Source organism: Gymnogyps californianus, chromosome 10 (assembly GCF_018139145.2).
Source record: "Gymnogyps californianus isolate 813 chromosome 10, ASM1813914v2, whole genome shotgun sequence".
NCBI lineage: Eukaryota > Metazoa > Chordata > Aves > Accipitriformes > Cathartidae > Gymnogyps > Gymnogyps californianus.
The window spans coordinates 2,523,823-2,541,395 of NC_059480.1; the positions used below are offsets into that span (position 1 = coordinate 2,523,823).

General features: G+C 43.7%; 1 protein-coding gene across 2 annotated transcripts in view; it reads left to right on the top strand.

The window, feature by feature from the left end:
• PPP2R3A (protein phosphatase 2 regulatory subunit B''alpha) overlaps positions 1 to 17,278 on the top strand; it is a 57,576-nt gene extending 40,298 nt beyond the window's left edge. The window contains exons 6-14 of one of the 2 annotated variants that reach the window (XM_050902574.1): positions 2,671 to 2,757; positions 5,166 to 5,322; positions 7,432 to 7,480; positions 8,079 to 8,168; positions 9,175 to 9,354; positions 9,899 to 10,013; positions 11,770 to 11,876; positions 11,930 to 11,934; positions 16,280 to 17,278. In XM_050902574.1, the coding sequence (XP_050758531.1) occupies positions 2,671 to 2,757; positions 5,166 to 5,322; positions 7,432 to 7,480; positions 8,079 to 8,168; positions 9,175 to 9,354; positions 9,899 to 10,013; positions 11,770 to 11,876; positions 11,930 to 11,934; positions 16,280 to 16,365 (876 nt within the window). In that variant the 3' untranslated portion in view covers positions 16,366 to 17,278. Of the gene's footprint in view, positions 1 to 2,670; positions 2,758 to 5,165; positions 5,323 to 7,431; positions 7,481 to 8,078; positions 8,169 to 9,174; positions 9,355 to 9,894; positions 10,014 to 11,769; positions 11,877 to 11,929; positions 11,935 to 16,268 lie in introns of both variants that reach the window. The other variant, XM_050902573.1, reaches the window with a different exon arrangement.
• The last annotated feature ends 295 nt before the right edge of the window (positions 17,279 to 17,573 follow it).

A 17,573-nucleotide genomic window follows, 5' to 3' on the forward strand; every position in this document is an offset into this window, starting at 1 on the left:
CAACTTGGCAAAACATATTGCTTGTTGAAAAATGCTTCAGCTTATGCAGTATTACCAATGCGAATGTGTAAGGGGAGGATGGCCTTACAGGGTTTAATAAAGCTTTGTGGGTTTTTCCAGAGATGCTATTGCTTTTGTTCTTTTATGGGAAGATTGGGGAAAGGTCTAGAACTGACCCATCAATGGTTTGGGTCCTGGAGGTAGGTTACATGAGGATAATGGGCAAATAGGAAGGGGCTTTCCCTTCCAAAGGCTTGTCTGCTGAATTCAGAATAAATAATCATCCATACTGGGAAAAAACAAAGCCAGTTATGGCTTTCAGTAAGGCATGACTGACAAGTGTGGCTTGAATGCTGCAAATCATCTCAGGCTGTGTAATCGTGTTCTAGGATGTTTCCCAAATGCATTTTTTTGACAGCTTGGTTTTCACAACCTGGAAAAGAAAGAGAGGAATATTGACATTTTATACTGATATATACACTATGTACTATCCATTGAAACTGGACCATTATTTGAATAATAAAGCCTGCACTGAGTGACTGGACATGGTAAAAGAGATGAAAAGAGATGCCATTTTACCTCTGCCTTATTTTTACAGCTAGGTGAGGAGAGAGCAGATGGAACATCTTTATCAATATGGTCTGATAGAGGAACAGTTTCTTACATGTCACAAACGGAGATATTTTGTTGTCTCTTACATTACCCTGTGGGCAGAGGAAAAGAAAAATTGCTGGTTAGGGGTCCTTCTTCTCATTCTTGGGATTGTTATTTTTGAGTCCTTGGAAGGTTGTGAAAACCTTGTGTCTTTAAGAATTGCTACAAAGTTGTCAGGTGTGATAATGGGTTATGCATGAGATGAGACACACTTCAGTCTCTGAGCTGTTGTGCAATCTGGAAGCAAAGGCCAGACAAAGTCCAAAAATAGAGTCCAGAATGGCAGTGGCTGCCAGAGGCATTAAAGAAGAAACAAACATACAGCTTCTTCATTGTGCTTAAGACCAGAAAAAATCATTGTGATTACCTAGTCTGACCTCTTGCATTACATAGGCCATAGAACTTTGCTCAGTGATTGCTATAGTTAGGATAGATTTTTTGTTTGTTTGTTTTTAGTTGAATTGACATGCAACTTTAGAAGGACATCCATCTTTGAAGTCTGGAGTGATAAAGAGCCTGCAGTGTTTCTTTGGGAGTTGTCCCAGTGGTTAATCAATGGCAGTGTAAAAGTAGTGCATTCTTATCTGTCTGAATTAGGCTGATTTCAGCTTCTAGTTATGTATTTCATAAGAGACAAAAAATCCTCATGCTGTCCCACATTTCCCCATGTAGGCTTTTAAGGACTAGGATAGCTACCAATAGGTGTCATGTTCAGCTAAGTTGAATATATTAGTTCTCTCTCTTCAGGATACATTTTGAGTCCTCAAATAACTCTTGTTGCTCTCAAAATTATTTGTGCTCATCAGCATTTAATGTCTCACTAATCTGTGTATCCCAAAGCAGACTGTTAGCAACAATCTCATACTTGGTTCGAGATCTGTTCTGGACTACGAACCAGCGCTTGTGTGACTCAGTCAAAGCATGGCCCTTAAATGCTGATTGCCCACTTGAAGCTAGTTCTAGCTAAAACAAGCCCATCCCATTTAATTTGTTAACCAGATTAATCCCTATAATGTCCATATTGTTGTGTAAAGTTAATTTTCATGTTGGAATAGCATGCACTATTAAGGTTTAGGATAATATGTCAACATGATGTCAGAGACATCAAAGGTTTGTTTGTGTTAGGTTTGGTTGACGAATTATATTCCATAGATTTCAGTGCTGATAGTCAAATTAATTATATTTCTAATTTCTCCTATTGAAGATGTTTGTTTGTTTGTTGTTTCCCCTGTGAAGTTTATTCTTGCATGTGCTTGATCACACATTTGCGTTTTCCCTACTTTGTGATGATATTTGACAAGCTAACAAGGAGCGGACTAGGAAGGGTTCAGCTTGCCGCCTTAGGTACTTGGAAGTGTACTCAGTCTCATACTGTGAACTGTTTCTCTTGGAGTCTCAGAAGTCTGTGCATTCCCTGCCATGCTTTTTACTCACTTTCACTAGAGGCAGATCAGTAAAGGAGACAAATGAGGTTAACACCTACCTAAGATAAATGCAGACAGATAATCTGTGTTGCTTACTTTCAGTGGAGCCACCGAGAGGATGAGGCATTGTTATAGACACAATAGGTCAGACATGAATTGTGGCTTTCATTTACATGTCCTGTTTCCTCTTCAAAAGTCATGATTATTTTTTTCTGGTGCAGAACACTTTCAGTTGAGATCCGTGCAAGCTACAGTGCCTAAACCGTGAAAAACCCAGTTTCAAAGTGATTCATCAGCACTTTGAACATATTCCCTGACATAAATATTGCGTCTGCATGCTCAGAGATGTGAATTAAGAGCAGTGAAAGTATTTGCGGAGTGGAAATGGATAGTACTGTTTCAGAAACAAATGTTACTTTCAGACTGCATAGTGAATTGAGGATAGTAACATCTACAAAAAAGATCACAAAACAGTTTTCAAAAAGGAGTCCCCTTAGGATGAGTGAATAAACAAAATAAAGTTACTACATTTAAATTCCCAAACTGGTGTATTTCAGGAGTTGATTTCAAGAGCACTGTTCATGTGTTGCAGGTTATACAGAGAATATTCTACACAGTCAATCGATCCTGGTCTGGGAAGATCACTCTAACAGAGCTGAGGAAAAGCAACTTCTTGCAAGTATGTTGGTTTCTGCCGGAACAAGATACAGAATGCATCATACCTTTGTTCCTATAGCTGTATATTATATAGCGAGGGAGCTGTGCCTGGGTTGCAGCGAGATAGGCCAAATGCTCAGTGCCAGGAGAGTGCCGGAGCTAGAGGAGGAGTTGTGTCTGAGTTGAGATGTGAGAGAAGACCGAGAACTGGAGTAGCCAAGAGTGCGCTGCTAGAAGGTCAAGGGGCGGCTGTGCACCTGCTCTGAAGCTGCATCACGCAGATTGGCTCTTGGCTCCTGATCTAGCCAAAGAGGAAGGGAAGCAAGACGCAGCAGTGCACCTATGTGAAGTGGCTCATTGAGCCGCCAAGAATAGCTGCTGGATTGCTTACGATACGTGGTGGGTAGGACAGCCAATTTCCTGACTCCCAACCGGCAGTCAGCCCACTGACAGTTGGTCAGGCATGTTGTGCTGTGCAATTGGAAGACCGTGCATCTCAGGAGCTGATCTCCACTTCTGCAGTACACTTCAGAAAAGTTAATGAATGAAAGTTAGTTCTTGTTACAATCCCTGCAATGTATCCTTATGTTGGGCAGGGTTTTCAGGGTTTGGATCTCTGTTCTCTGTATATTTTGCCCAAAAGAGCACTGGGTTAAAACTATCTAAGTCTGCTCAACTCCAGCCCAACTTAAAAAGCCAGAAAGTCTTTAGGTTGAAAGGTTAAGCACTCAGCTAAAGCAGTGAGACTTCCCTACTGCATCCTGTTCTCCCTTCCAGATGTATTGTGCTGTCTTCCTCAAAAGCCTCAAGCATGAATTCACACCTCTCCTCCTTTCAGACATCTTCTGCCCCACTGATCACATCAGCTAATGAAAAAATCAGTGCTCCCTTGGATTGTCTCATGGCAGTCCAAGCCCTCTGATCCCAGTTCTTCCCTAACCTCTGTTATAAACGATTCTTCCCAACTTATCCTGTGTCTTTATTCACTCGTTTTCTCCCTTTATACGCTCTTCTCCTTTTTCTCCTTGCAGATCTATTCTGCCTTTCATCTCCTGCAGCAGCAGGGAAGTTCAGCTCTGGGACCATAATTTCACTTGGGTAGCTCTTTGCTGCATGTGTAAATGGCATATTTTGGCATGAGCTATAAAAGAAAAAAATCAGTTATTGGAAAACCTCCCCAAGTGATTATCATCTGCAAAGAAATTGAGAGACCCACAAAGAATCTGAAGAGGCTAGTGAGTGATTGATCAGAGGTTTTTAGACTTGAGTGTCAGCAAGTCAGAACAGCGCAGGTCTGGCAGTGCCATCCTGTTGTCCCTGCCTGCAACTTTACTGAACCTGGTGGATAGCAGGATGTGAGAGTTTTGTTGAGACTCAGTTGAGTTCCTTGGATGTGGAGATGACTGAAAGTTGCTGTTGAACTATCAGTGCCTACATATAGCGCAGCATCTGTTTTTATGGTTATGGATAGAAAGGCTACTAAGCCTGCCGGCTTAGAGACACAACTCCCTGGGATAGCTCTTAGGCTGTGTTTCACCTCCTCCCTTCTGAGAGGCTGTGAGGGCAGGGCAGGACAGACCTATAGCTCGCTTGAGTCTGTTAGCTTTTTCATATTCCTGCAGCCATAATTTACTAGACTGAAAAGGCTGTCTGGCGTCCCGTGGCCTCAGCACTAGGAGAAAGGCAAGCAGGGAGGCGGCACTGGTAAATGTGCAATACCTTCCTGTCAGTGGGAAGGCAGGGTGGAGGGAAGGATGGAGGGTAGGTGTGAAGTGGGAATGAAACAAGGATATTGTCACTAAATGTTTTCTAACAAGGCATGTTAACAGATGTCATGGTTGGAAATCGGTCTAAGCCTCCCAGTTAAACTAGGCTAATTCCTGTCAGCGACAGCCCAGGAAAATCAGTGTGATTGGTTTGATCTGCTTGGGATCCATCCCTCCTTCCCCAGTCCAGGTATGAGTGTGGAGCAAGACTTGATTTTGCCCTTCGGGAGCCAGGCAAGGATGTGTGATCTGTAAAAATGTATCTCAGTTCCTGTGGAGAACTGTGGACTTGCTGTTGTAAATGGCTCTAAGAGTCTCTCGTGCAGGTCAGAAATGTTTCGCAAATAATGGATCCCAGCTGAGACAGCTGTTGTGTTCTTGTTTCCCTGTCTCACTCTTCACTATAGCTGAAAGTTAGCAGAAATTGTTCACAGGAGTGGCAGAAATATCGTGCATACACATGCTAACCAGGATAGCCAAGCCAGATGCTCTATAAGTGCCTGCTAAGGAATGCAGCAGCAAAATCTCCTATAGGGGAGAAAGGCTGCATTTTGGATTGGCTCTCAGAGATGTGTTCACCCAACTTCCACAGAGGTTGGAGGACCTCAGCTGCTGAGCTGCCTCTGTCTAGGTTTAACTTCCCACTTTATTTGTACTCTTTCAGACTCTGGCTCTCTTGGAAGAAGAGGATGACATAAATCAGATCACAGATTATTTCTCCTATGAGCACTTCTATGTTATATACTGTAAATTCTGGGAGCTGGACACTGACCATGATCTTTACATCAGCCAGAAGGATCTGGCTAGGTACAGTGATCAAGGTATGCTGCCTTCGAGCTGTGGTGGGACAAAGGGGATTGCTGAAAATAGAATATTCCCACTAAAAAGTAATGCCTAGCTTTAATTTGGTTAGTTTGATGCCTCAGAAAAATTTAAATGGAGCCATTCATCTCTTACACAAATGCTGATTTACAGAGCCAGTTGTAGGGGCTCAGACACAGAGAAATGCAGTACACACTATTTTCTGTATGAGTAGCTAGAGAGGGAGCTTCATGTATGGGTCACTGCCAGAAGGACAACCTAAAGTAAGGTCTTGAAACTTGCTTATTATTTACTGAGGGTTTTGCAGGAACTTGGAAGTAGGGACAAGAAGGACAAGCCCATGTGAACTTCAAAGATTGCTAAAGTGCAATCTCGTTATGCGTGAGAGAAATTCCAGAGTCCAGCGAAGCTTGGTGAATTTCAGTTTGCAGATGCACTCTGGAGAATATCTCGAGTTCAGTGTGGAACTCCTTTCCACAAGTTGAGCACATGCTATGAGTTTTCAAAGGTTCAAGGGCCATGGATAAGTTAATGGAATACAAATCCACAAAGGGCTAAAAAATCTGAAGGCACTTGTTCTGTATGCGTTGTGCTAGATGGAGGCACTCAGGTCGGCTGTTTTTAGGATTATCCATGTTCTGAGAGCATGATATGCCCATGTGCTTACCTGTTAGGACTCACAATGTAATGTCTTGGACAAGAGCTTGAGCTATTGACCAGCATGTTTAATCCTGAAGACAAAGCCTTCTTGGATTCTTCTTTGTGGTTGCTGCACTTTTTGGGAAAGTAGGTCTGGGACAGACAATCAGATTTGGGGAAATGGGATGTTTGGACACAACGTGTCACTGGAGGTAGCAGGAAAGGTGAAGTGTGTGGTAAGGTGTTGTAGGGTGTAGGCCTACAGGGATCTGGAGGTGTGACAAGTTGTCAGGCATTGCTGGAGCTCTGGGGATGGGGACAACATTTTGTAGGAGTGAAGATCCTAGTAGACTGAAGTAAGAAAGAAGAAAAGAGGTGTGAGAATGACAGTGTTGTAGGTGTGTGTGTGTCACAGTGGTGTGGTGGCCCACATGTTCTAAGTGCAGGCGTTTATGGGAAGGCCGTGGGGGCTCTGGGTGAGTGTGGCAGTCACAGGGGTCAGGAGCATTGATAATAGGGCTGGATGGGGTGAGGATGGAGGAGTGCCTGACTTGGGATAGGTGATATGGGAGACTTGGTCCCTGCTGGGAGGGTGGAGGGTGGGGATGGAGTGTTTGTTGCACAGAATTTTGAGAGCACTCGGTGCTGGGGAGCTAAAGATAGAAGGGGTGCTGTGGGCAGGGTGAAGGGGAGAAGCTGTCAGTGCAGTGGTACAGCAGCCTGTCAGCACTATGCCAGGGGGATTTGAGGGGTGGTGCAGGTTGGGTCTGCCCAGCCGGTGTGTCGGAAGTGTGCCAGGACTACAGAAGCGATGGAGAACATGTAGAAGGAGCTAAAGTGGGGGTCTAAAGGAAGTGTCAGCAGCCTGGGAGGGTGAGGTCAGTGTGCAAATCCTGCTCAAGACTGGTACTTGCTGCTTGGCTGGTGTGTCTCTGCCATAACAATCTATCCCACGCATTTCCTGGCTGGCAAAGCCCTCATGCTCACCTAAAACGATGCTTGTTTTCCATTGTCCTTCCCTGTAGCAGGATTGCCACAGCTTGTGCTCTGCTAAGGAGTGTTTTGTAGGGATTTGATGTGTGATTTTTTCCTTGATAACTGAACTTCTTTTGGAATGCACACTGAAATAGTCTCTTCCTGTCAGCAGGATTTGCTTATGTGACAAATCCTACTGCAGTAAAGTAGGAGTAACACTGCCCATGTCCAAGAATCCAGATAACACACATTTGCCATATTTGTGGGGAAATGCGGTGTTTGGGAGGATACAAAGGCAGACACGCTGGGAGAATCATCTTTGGTTTTTACAAAATGCTGCTAAACAGAGACCAGTGAAGTGGTGAGACAGGCGATGTAGATAGAGCATTCTTTTAGCAGTGGGAAATGGCTTTGTGTGGATTCAGCATAAACAACTGATTGTAGTTATTCCTGTGACTTGTAGCTTCATTTTCTCCATGTTTTCTTTGTTTCAGCTTTATCAAACAGGATTATTGAGCGAATATTCAGCGGCGCTGTGGTGAGGTGAGGAATAGCATACTGGTTGGGGATAGAAGTGAAGGGAATTTCTGTCAGGCTGATTAGAAATGCAAGATACTCTCAAAAATCCCCACTGATCAGAATGGTTTCCAACATGGTGTTCCAGTTGGAGCTGCCTGAAAACGGAGTGAGACTTCTGGGTATCTTAAAAAAAGAAATTAAAAAATCCCATAGGATGGCCACCTATAGACCTCATTGTAGAACAAGCTGGGCATAGCCGGAGGGAGCATGCAAGCACAATGTGTTTGTGCCCCACAGCGGCACAGGGATAGCTGGAGAGCACTGCTTTAAAGTCTCCGAAAAGTAAAAGAGCCCAGCACTTGTTGTGGGAGGGGATGTGGTAGATGAGCCTCAGCTCTGCAGTGACAGCAAGGCAGCAAATGCTGTGCCTGTGGGGAAGCGCACAAAGACTGGTGCTGCAGAGTGCAGGGAGTACAGGCTAAATGGGTGGCGATGCCCCATTTTCTCTCACCAATGATTTGGGGCTTTTGAAAAATATGTTTGATAACATTCTGAGTATTTAGGAGCCTGGTGATTTTTTTTTTGTTTTGTTTTTTTTTCCCCCCCCTCGTGTGTCTTCCAGAGGCAATGAAGTTCAAAAGGAAGGCCGCATGAGTTACGCTGATTTTGTGTGGCTCCTGATTTCAGAGGAAGACAAAAGGAGTGCTACAAGGTCTGACAGATTTCTGCATCTTAGTAAAAGTATTGAGATGAGCAGATAAGATTATAGAAAGTTCTGTGACCTACCGCTTTCTACAAGAGACGGCAGCTTGGGTTCCAGTGATTATTAGGAAAAAAACAACTTACTGTCAATGTTTGGTGAAATAATTTGCCTTTCTTGAGGAGAAATCGTGTAGAAACAGAGTTTTCTTGTAATGTTAAATGTCTTGGTAGTCATCAATCCCTTTGGTTACCCCATGCCATGAAGTACTGGCTCTGGGGATAAACCCATGAGATGTTTGCAGCAGATAGGCATGTTCTCTTCATGCATGTAGTAAGCGCATAAGAAGAGTTTGTAGGGAAACTTCACTGTGTCACTTTGTAAAACCTGCCCGTGTGCCTGGTTTATACAGCCAGTTGGAGACTATTGGGTAGAGCTGAACTAGATCTGCACGCGATTATTAGGACGAGGAATCTTATGAGTAAAAATGAGAAGAATAATTCATAAATGCAGGGTTGGACTATCCAGAGGTGAAGGGAGGATGTAGAGTGCAACTGCCTGAAAGCATTGCCTTCTGCATAAAGGAGTAGAGGAAACAAGTGCATACCATGCCTACCTCATCACTCACCAGGGTTACTCAGGGACACAGCCAGTGTCCTGGGTTCAGAGCTGGTTCTATTTGGCCAGCTTTTGCTGCTGAATCAGACAGGGCCAGCCTAACCTACGTGAGCCAGTTGAGCTGCAGCACAGTGGATGCTTGCTACAGCTGCCAGGTGAAACAGCTCATGAGCATGGCTGTGCTCACAAGGCACCTAGGAGACTAACAGGAGGCGCTCTTGAGTGTTGGCCTGTGCCCTGATCCTTCCCAAAGGGTATTTTTATCCCTGGTTTTATGCCAGCCTTTGGGCAGAAGAGCGTTAGAGGATGGGGGAAGGGGAATGTGCATTGCTGCAATGTCTGCTGTATGGATTTCCTAGTGCAGTGCTGTGCTTTCACTAGTCCTGTCTCTTTTTCCTAGCATTGAGTATTGGTTTCGGTGCATGGACCTGGATGGGGATGGAGTGCTCTCCATGTATGAACTGGAGTACTTTTATGAGGAGCAATGTGAGCGGATGGAAGTGATGGGCATAGAACCACTGCCGTTTCATGACTTGCTGTGTCAGATGCTTGATCTTGTTAAGCCAGAGAGGGAAGGTAAGTCCTGTTTAATGGGAGTTTCCATCGTCTTTGATCTATGGTGGATTGAGAAAGTAATGTCACTGTGAAATCCATCTGTAGGTAGAGCCTTGTGTTAGAATCACAGGGCTGAAATTACTGCACAAGGTCAAAGTCTGAACAGTGGCTATTGTGCCATAATGTTATGCATCAGGAGGTTTGAAATGCTAGAACAAGAGACTTGTGAATTAACTTGCTGGAACTGGAGCAAGAAGTCTTGTATATTCCAGCTGTGGGATGTGCTGATAGTCTAGATTATGAAACTGGACCATCCCCATTCACATTCTTCCATATTTCACGTGAATGTGAAAGACCTTCATATGTATGTGAGATTTTAGCCTAATAAACGTACCCATTTATTGAATAATGTTAAAATCCTTGACTGACTTGGGAAGAAATTTTGTAATATTGTAGCATACTGGTGTTATAATTAAAACTTGGATAAGATTGACAAGGAGCAGGTCCGGTCTCTTAACTAAGAAAGAACTCAGTAGCACAATAATGTGAGGGTTTTTTTCTGTAGGAAGAGTGACCCTGCGAGACCTGAAGAGGTGCAGAATGGCTCATGTATTCTACAACACCTTCTTCAATTTAGAGAAGTATCTGGACAATGAACAGAGGGATCCCTTTGCAGTGCAAAAGGTATAAATCACCTTTATTTCTAAATACACGCCTTCTCAAACCCATCTTTGGAATGCTACTGGACGTAGGGAAAATCCAACTGAATATAGGAAAACTTTCTTCACAAGTAGGCCAGTCAAACACTGGAACAGGTTGCCCAGAGAGGTTGTGCAGCTTCTATTCTTGGAGGCTTTCAAGATGTGACTGGACAAAGCCTTGAGCCCCCTGATTTGACCTCATAGCAAACCCTGATTTGAGCAGAGGCTGGGACTGGAGACCTCCTGGGTCTCTTCCAACACAAGTTATACTGCTATTGTACGATTCGGTTGCCATCACTGATCCTACTACACCAGCACTGGCAGTGCAGTGTGTGATTCTAGAGAGAATGACTGGAGCCTGCTGAGTTGCGCTGATTCAGCAGGCTGAAAGAGGGGGGCTCAGCTGCACTAGAAGGGGACCTGGTTCGCTCAGACTAGAAAGCAGGCTGAAAGAGGGGGGCTCAGCTGCACTAGAAGGGGACCTGGTTCGCTCAGACTAGAAAGGAGCTGTGAGATTCAGAACTTGAGATCCCATTTGTCTCTTCCCGTCCCCTGCACAGCTGCAGTCATAAATAGGTAGGCTACATGTGAAGACTCATTAAACATCCGGGTTGGAGTCTGATCCTTAAAACAGCACTAGCGATTTTCCCATAGCCTAAACAGAACCAAAGAGACGGACCTTCTATACCACACAGGGGCTGAGGCAGATGAGATGCCAGCTCCGTGATCAGGCCATGCATGTGGCAGACTAGATGGAAGGTTTGGATGTTGCAGATTGTGCCTGGTTATCAGCCTGGCTGTACTGTCATTCGTCATCCTCTCTTCCCAAGCAGAGAAAATACAGGAGGAGATTGTGGCTTTTGTATTTTGCAGTTGTTGCTCACCACTAACTGTGGGATGTTGAGAGACTTGAGTTTTGTCAGCTGTTGGTGTAAAGTCCCTCACTTCTGGTTCCCCTTGCATATCCAGTGAAACCAGATGTGACTACAGATTAAAGACTATCTCCCAGAAGCCTCTTATCTGGTCAAAGTACAGTAAAGTGGAGGGCATGCCAAAACCAACTCTGGTTCCCTCCCAGCTGTTCCCACATAACCTATAAGAGGAACTTTGTGGTTCCATGATTCAAGGCTTAAATATATCCCAAGCCAGAACCACCCTGTTTGTTTATTTGTTTGTTTGTTTAAACTGGATCATCATAAGAGCAGTCAAGTGGGGCCAGGGGGGATAACTTATTTTCCCCATGTTGTAGTAAGTGGCAGAGGGCCACATGTTTGCAAGGATGTTTTTCTGTAACCTCTCAAACTTGCCCAAACTTAGCAAACTGTGAAGAGTTCCTCAAAAGATCAGTTACAATTAACATTTAATTAAAGATTTTAAATCACTAAATTCTTTAACCAATTACAAAATGCACAGATGCAGGGCTTGCTGAGCTAGAGCAAAGAAAATGTGTGGTTATTAATGTTCAGCACTTCTGAAATGAAGCAGGCTCAGTTTGTTGGCAGCTCAGGTCACACACTGACCTTTATAGACTAAGGGATGTATTTTTTCATAGTCATTTATGTGCAGATGTTAGAATAGTTTAAGATAATTGTGACTCTTTCAGTTAAGGCAATTTTTGACTAGCTGCTTCTATACAGTTGCTTACTATTCCTAGAATTGCCGTTTCACATGTTTAGACCTATTGTAAGCAGCCCTACAGAGGTATGGACATAGCGTGCTTGACTGTCTGATCTCCTTAGGACATTGAAAATGATGGCCCTGAACCCTCTGACTGGGACAGATATGCTGCTGAAGAGTACGAGATTCTTGTGGCTGAGGAGTCTGGGAACGAGCAGTTACAAGAAGGGTAAGCACAGGCATTGCGCTGCCCTGGGAACACACTGTGTGGCTCCAGCTGAGGTTTGGTAGGAGTGCGTGGGTGCCACTTTTAACAGAGGTAGTGGATTAGTGGTCTTACCATTTGGACTCAACACTGGAGCATGTGAAGCCTGAAGCAGTTGCTCCAAAAGGCAGTATTGGTGTGTTTGTCACAATGGGCTGCTTTGTCAGCTACACACACTGCAGTAATGAAGATAGCTGGGAAAAAGGATAAAACCTTTTTCTTTTGGCAGCCATACAAAAAAAGAGATCAAATGACTTTTGCTGGTCTTGGCCGTGTATTGACCATGTCACACTATCACAGATTAGAAGCTGTAGCTCTGTTACATTTATTATACCTAGCAGAGACTTTCTTTAGTCAAATAATTTTACTTTCTGCCAAACTTTATGCCTATTAGTCTGTGCTCTTCATAAGCTGTGTTTCAACGTTTTCATTCACTTACTAAGTTTGTTGAGACTTTTTCTTTAAAACACTGTTGGTTTCTGCGATACCTACACTCATTTTTGCAGCCTTCTATAAAATTATAGACAGACGCTCCAGCTACCCATAGAGTCAATGAATTTTGGCAGAGCAGTTGCTCCAGAACCTCTCTGTGTGCAAGGGCTTCCTGCAGAGGCTCCTAATGGAGACTCGGTATAATTATCTTTTAGATTTGTGTCTAGTGTCTAGATGTGTTAGTATCTTCTTGAGAATATTTCTCTGGAAGTCTCCAGGTTTGTATAACAAACATCCAAAGAATGCGTACCCCATGTTAATCTTGCGTGATTCAAGATTTCATCCATTCTTGAACAGTATTTGTAGAGCCATTAGAGTACTGAGAAGATTGAATAATTTTCAAAACTTCCCACACTGGAAGTTGCTTGGGATAACAGTAGCGCCTACTAATTAGCCACAGAGATTTGCAAAGCTATTGAGAGCTGTGTTTCCCTCTCTCCCTGTGATGTGCATCCAAACAGTTATGGGCTGTTCCCTCATCTCCTTTGAGCTGCCTTGCCTTTTTGTGGCCTTCACAATGGAAGATGAGGTAACACAGGATGGAAGATAAAATTGCTGTGTCCCTGCAGCTGCTTTGCAACACCTGTGTCCTCAGCACAGAAAAGAATTGGGAGCCGGCCATAAAAGCTTTGCAGGACCATGAATCCCTAAACTCACCAAAAACAGAGGAAAAGTGGCAGGTGATGTCAGATTTTTGAAGTCTGTCTGAAACAGCTCTGTCTCTTCCTGTAAAGAGCATGTCAGCAACCTTGCTGCTTGCTTTTAAGAGCCCCTGAAAAGCTCTGTAGTCATGGCAGCAGGATTAGATCTCATTTGTGGAGCATAGCAACAGACCACGCAGGAAAAAAGGAAGGGAGAAAGAAAAACAAAGAGCTGGATGCCCAGACAAATTTGCCAGAAACAGGCATTGAGTTTTTGCACATACATTATTTCTGCTGTCCTTTGAGGATGACAGAACCAGGGAGCGGGGACAATTTATGAGCTCTGTGAGAAACCCGAAGATTTTTGGCCAAGTTAGCTGGCAGAATCTGAAATCTGGTATTTGTCTTATTAATACATTTGGAAATAACCATCATTCAGCAATCGCAGATGAATTAGTGTGTACCACATTTGTGACTTAGCCCTGTCCATAGCTTCTCTGGATGGAAGGTTTCTAAAACCAGTCAGTGTCTGTCTGGCTGTCTGCAGGCTTGCCCATGAGAGAGCACTGCTCCTGGAAGAGGAATCTCATCAAGACATAGTGGATGCTCAGAGTGACTTCAAAGATGCTGTGACTCTATTGAGAGCTACAGTCACCAAAAATAAGATAAGAGAAAGGCGTCGTCTTGCTCAAGACAACAATGAAGCATCGTGTTTCACTGGAAGCTTAAGCTGATCTGAACGCTTCTCAGCCATGCTCTGCTTTATACATCTGTGTATGAGATTCCATGAAGAGAGTCTGTTCCCTGGTGAATGTATACACACATTGTTGTTGGAAGGCAGAACCAGTAGTTGAATCTGACCAACACAAGCTCTTAATGCAGATATAAGCACTGGTTTTGCAGAAATCCTTTCTTGCAGTGCAGGCTATGGCCTGCCTGGCAGAAGCGGGCACCGCTTTGTTCACTGTTCCAGAAACCAGTTTCAGCCAGCTGATGTACCTGGAAGCCATAATTGCCTTCATGGAAAGAGATCTTTCTCCGTAGGGAGGGAAATAAGGAGGAAGAGGCCATCTCTTATCTGCTGCTGGTAGGAAAGAATCCCCTTCACCTGAGCAACAAGGAGCAAGGGCACAATGCAGAGCAATCCTGCTCAGAGGCGGATAGGTGGGACAAAGACCCAGGATCAGATGATGTTGGTTTGGGCAGCTTAGACCATTTTTCTTGTTTCCCTCAAGTCAGCTGATGGCTCACTTGCTCACTTTCATGAAGCCAGCAGCATAAGGAAGGGAAAGGGGGAAGAAGAACATCGCTGAAGCATCCAGTGACAAAATGTGCGTTTGCCAGAAGGAAGGACAAAGAATTTCCTGGAGTAATTTGCCTTCTCTGAACAAGCTAGAGTTGCCATGGTTGAGTCTTGAGGCATGGGTGTTTAATCTGCGTGAGCCCATATGTGTATTTATGGGACTGTGAAGTTTTGAAACTGGCCTGGGAAGAGAGAAGGTGATTATCTTTAGTGCTAATCTCGTGGAAAAGCTGTCCCTTGGATGCTTCTTAGCCATAAAGGTGGAAAGCATTTTTTCCAAGATGGGAAAGGCAGGCACTGTTGAGCCTTAAGGAGCAAAAGAGCGAAGTGGCAAAGGACAATGGGAAGCCCCCTTTGAAGCAGACATGAGAAGGTTTAGTCCAGAAGCAAAAGGCACCAGAAAAAAAATTATAGTGGAGCTCCAGGTGCTGGTGAATGTGCAAAATAAACAATGCAGGAAAGAGGTCACATTCCACGTATAGGAAAAAAAGGAAGAAAGCTAACAGAAGTTGGTAAAATTGAAGGAAAAGGGGACACAAAAGGAACATTCCTAAGAACAGCATTCAAATGGAAAGAAAAAGTTTTCCTCAGCTGCATCATCTTAAACCAAGGAGACATTTGAGAAACTGAGGCATGTGCAAACATGTGGGGAGTGCAGGGGAGGCAGGGCAATGCAGATGCCCGGCAGGTACCGCTTAAGCAAAAAGCGTGCATATTGCATACTTTTTGGTATCCTTGCATGCATGATCAGAACAGTTATTGGTGTGGGATCCAGACCATTGTTTCCCTTCTTCCACTTATGCAAGGATCCAGAAGGTGGCAGAATTACTAAGCAGGTGCTTTCCTTTATGGAAGAGAAGATGAAAATGTTGTCCAGGAAGATCTCTATGCTGTTTTGTCTCTTCCTCACATAGGGATCACCAGACTATAGCATAGAATCCTCCCTGCAGCAGGACATACATACTGACACGCTCCCAAGGATTTGCTGTGCCTGCATATGGGTTACTGAAGGGAAAAACAGCACAAGAAGTGGTAGACAGTTCTTTCTTGGCACCATCCATGCTGGGGTATCAAAGGAGTTAACCTTTTTGCAGCCCAGTTTACCACTGAACAAACCAGAGCTACTCCTGTGCTTGCCATTGGAACACCTGCTGCAGCATTTCCTTCATAAGCAGCATTGCTTTCAGAACAAAAGGAAGAATTTTAATTTCTTGGGAGCCCTGCGAAACTAACCCATAGTGTGCTGAGACTGGAGGGAAAACATCTTATAAACATCATTTCTCAGGAGTAGGAATGGGGTGAGAGCCCCAAAGCGATATCCTCTGCTGCAGAGCACAGAACCCAACCAGCCCGAATAGTGCAGCTGGCTGGAGCTGAGAATTCACAGCCAAACCTCCTCAGGCCATAAATGCTAAGACCTGGATATTAAACTTCAAGCCAAGTGAGAGAGGAACATGACAGCATGCCCACAATTGTTCTTCTGTGGATGTCAAAACATATCCTAAGCCAGAAGATGCTTTGGAAACCAGGTGTTTCTGAGCAAGCCTGAGCAAGCCAAATCTCCTCTAGGGCCTGGATGTGTGGGTGGACGACTTTATTTCTACACTGAACTATTAAGGCTACTGTGAGCTACTGACAATTGTTACTGAAACTGGATGCAAATTTTATAATGCTGAACACCAGTGAAAAGTTGTTCCGGAACTTACAAATGACGATGGATGGGAGCACAAAGTTATGTCAGCTGTCAGAATACTGATTACTACCGCACTGTTTTCAATGCCTTATAAATATCCTCCTCGAGGTTAACATCTTGCATGCTACTGTATTTTAGCCAGCTGTTTTAGTAGCCACTGAAATAACTTACCTGAAAACGCTTTCACCAAAATGCGGCTTTTAAAGACATACCTTTTATCGTTGCAGATCATTTGAAGAAGACTATGATACAGATGAAGTCTTACCTCCCCCTGAAACTGGAGACAAATCAGACAAACTAGTTATCTCAGATCTCTCAGCATAGAGAAATGGAAGACATTTAGTTAATATCTTTCAAACTGGATAGCATTCAGTCCCAAGACACTTAGGGATTTTTCTTAAATCTGTCATTGGAGCAATGTGCTTTATTTTGTATACTGTAACTTGAGAACCCTTTTTCTCTTCCTGTGTAATTGCAATAAGGTAATTTCTATAAAAAGGCTTTTTACAGTGTGTTATCGTGCACGCTCATTAAAAATGGTGATTGCACCTTGTTTCATTTATATATAAATTCTGTTATGTCCCCAGACGTGCAATAAATGCCAGCATCTAATGATTAACTGTAACAACTGCATGCAACATCTACAGTGGTCATTTCTCAGTCAGTTCAGTCCTGTGCCATTCTGCCCCCTTGACTTTATACCAGGAGTGACAAAAGAGCTGCCAAATTAATTTAAATGGATGTCTAGAAATCTTTCAAAGCGCAAGTCACAGTGAAGTTCTCTTTCTTTCTTTTTTTTTTTTTCCCCTCCTCCCCCCTTAGTGTCCTGGAAACCAAGGCAACATGCCTGCACGTGGGGAGAGTGAAGTCCCCTTTTGTGCTTTAAACCACAAGCTTTTACAGTTGATACTGGACATATTTTACTTGTATGAATCTGTGGACAGTTAAAGCACTACATGATGTAATGTTTCTCTAAGAATTTGAGATATAGTTAACATTTCTACGTATTTTCCTGTGCATAAGAGGATTTTCCTCAGGCTAGTGTTTTGTCTCTGTAGAAGTATTTTCTAGCATATTTACAAAAAAAGACGTATGCTCTTTAGCTGGTGTGTTGAAACTGCTGTCTTGTGTGCGCCAGTTCCGTCCATTCCCTGTGTTGTTCTCCTCTCTTGTATTGCTAACCTGTCGCCTCCTCCAAGAGACTAAGCTGAGATAATGAAGAAAAAACCCAACCCTAACCTAGTGTGCTAAATTTCTGTTACCAGAGACATCCTTTAACTGCTAAAGGAATTAGTCTGTAATATTGCCAAAAATTTGTTTTCCACCCATGAAGTAGGCCCCAGTCTCAGAGAGGAAACACTGTAACTAATGAATTCTTGCTTTAAGTGCAAAATTAAACTGACTTTCCCCATAGAATCACAACTGGTGTCTCTAGTAATAGCACACGCTCTGCTGCTAGAGCTGTTCCTCCTTGCCAAGTAGTAGCTGTCTGTGATTCAGCACAGAGGCGATTATAACATATTCTTACCAGT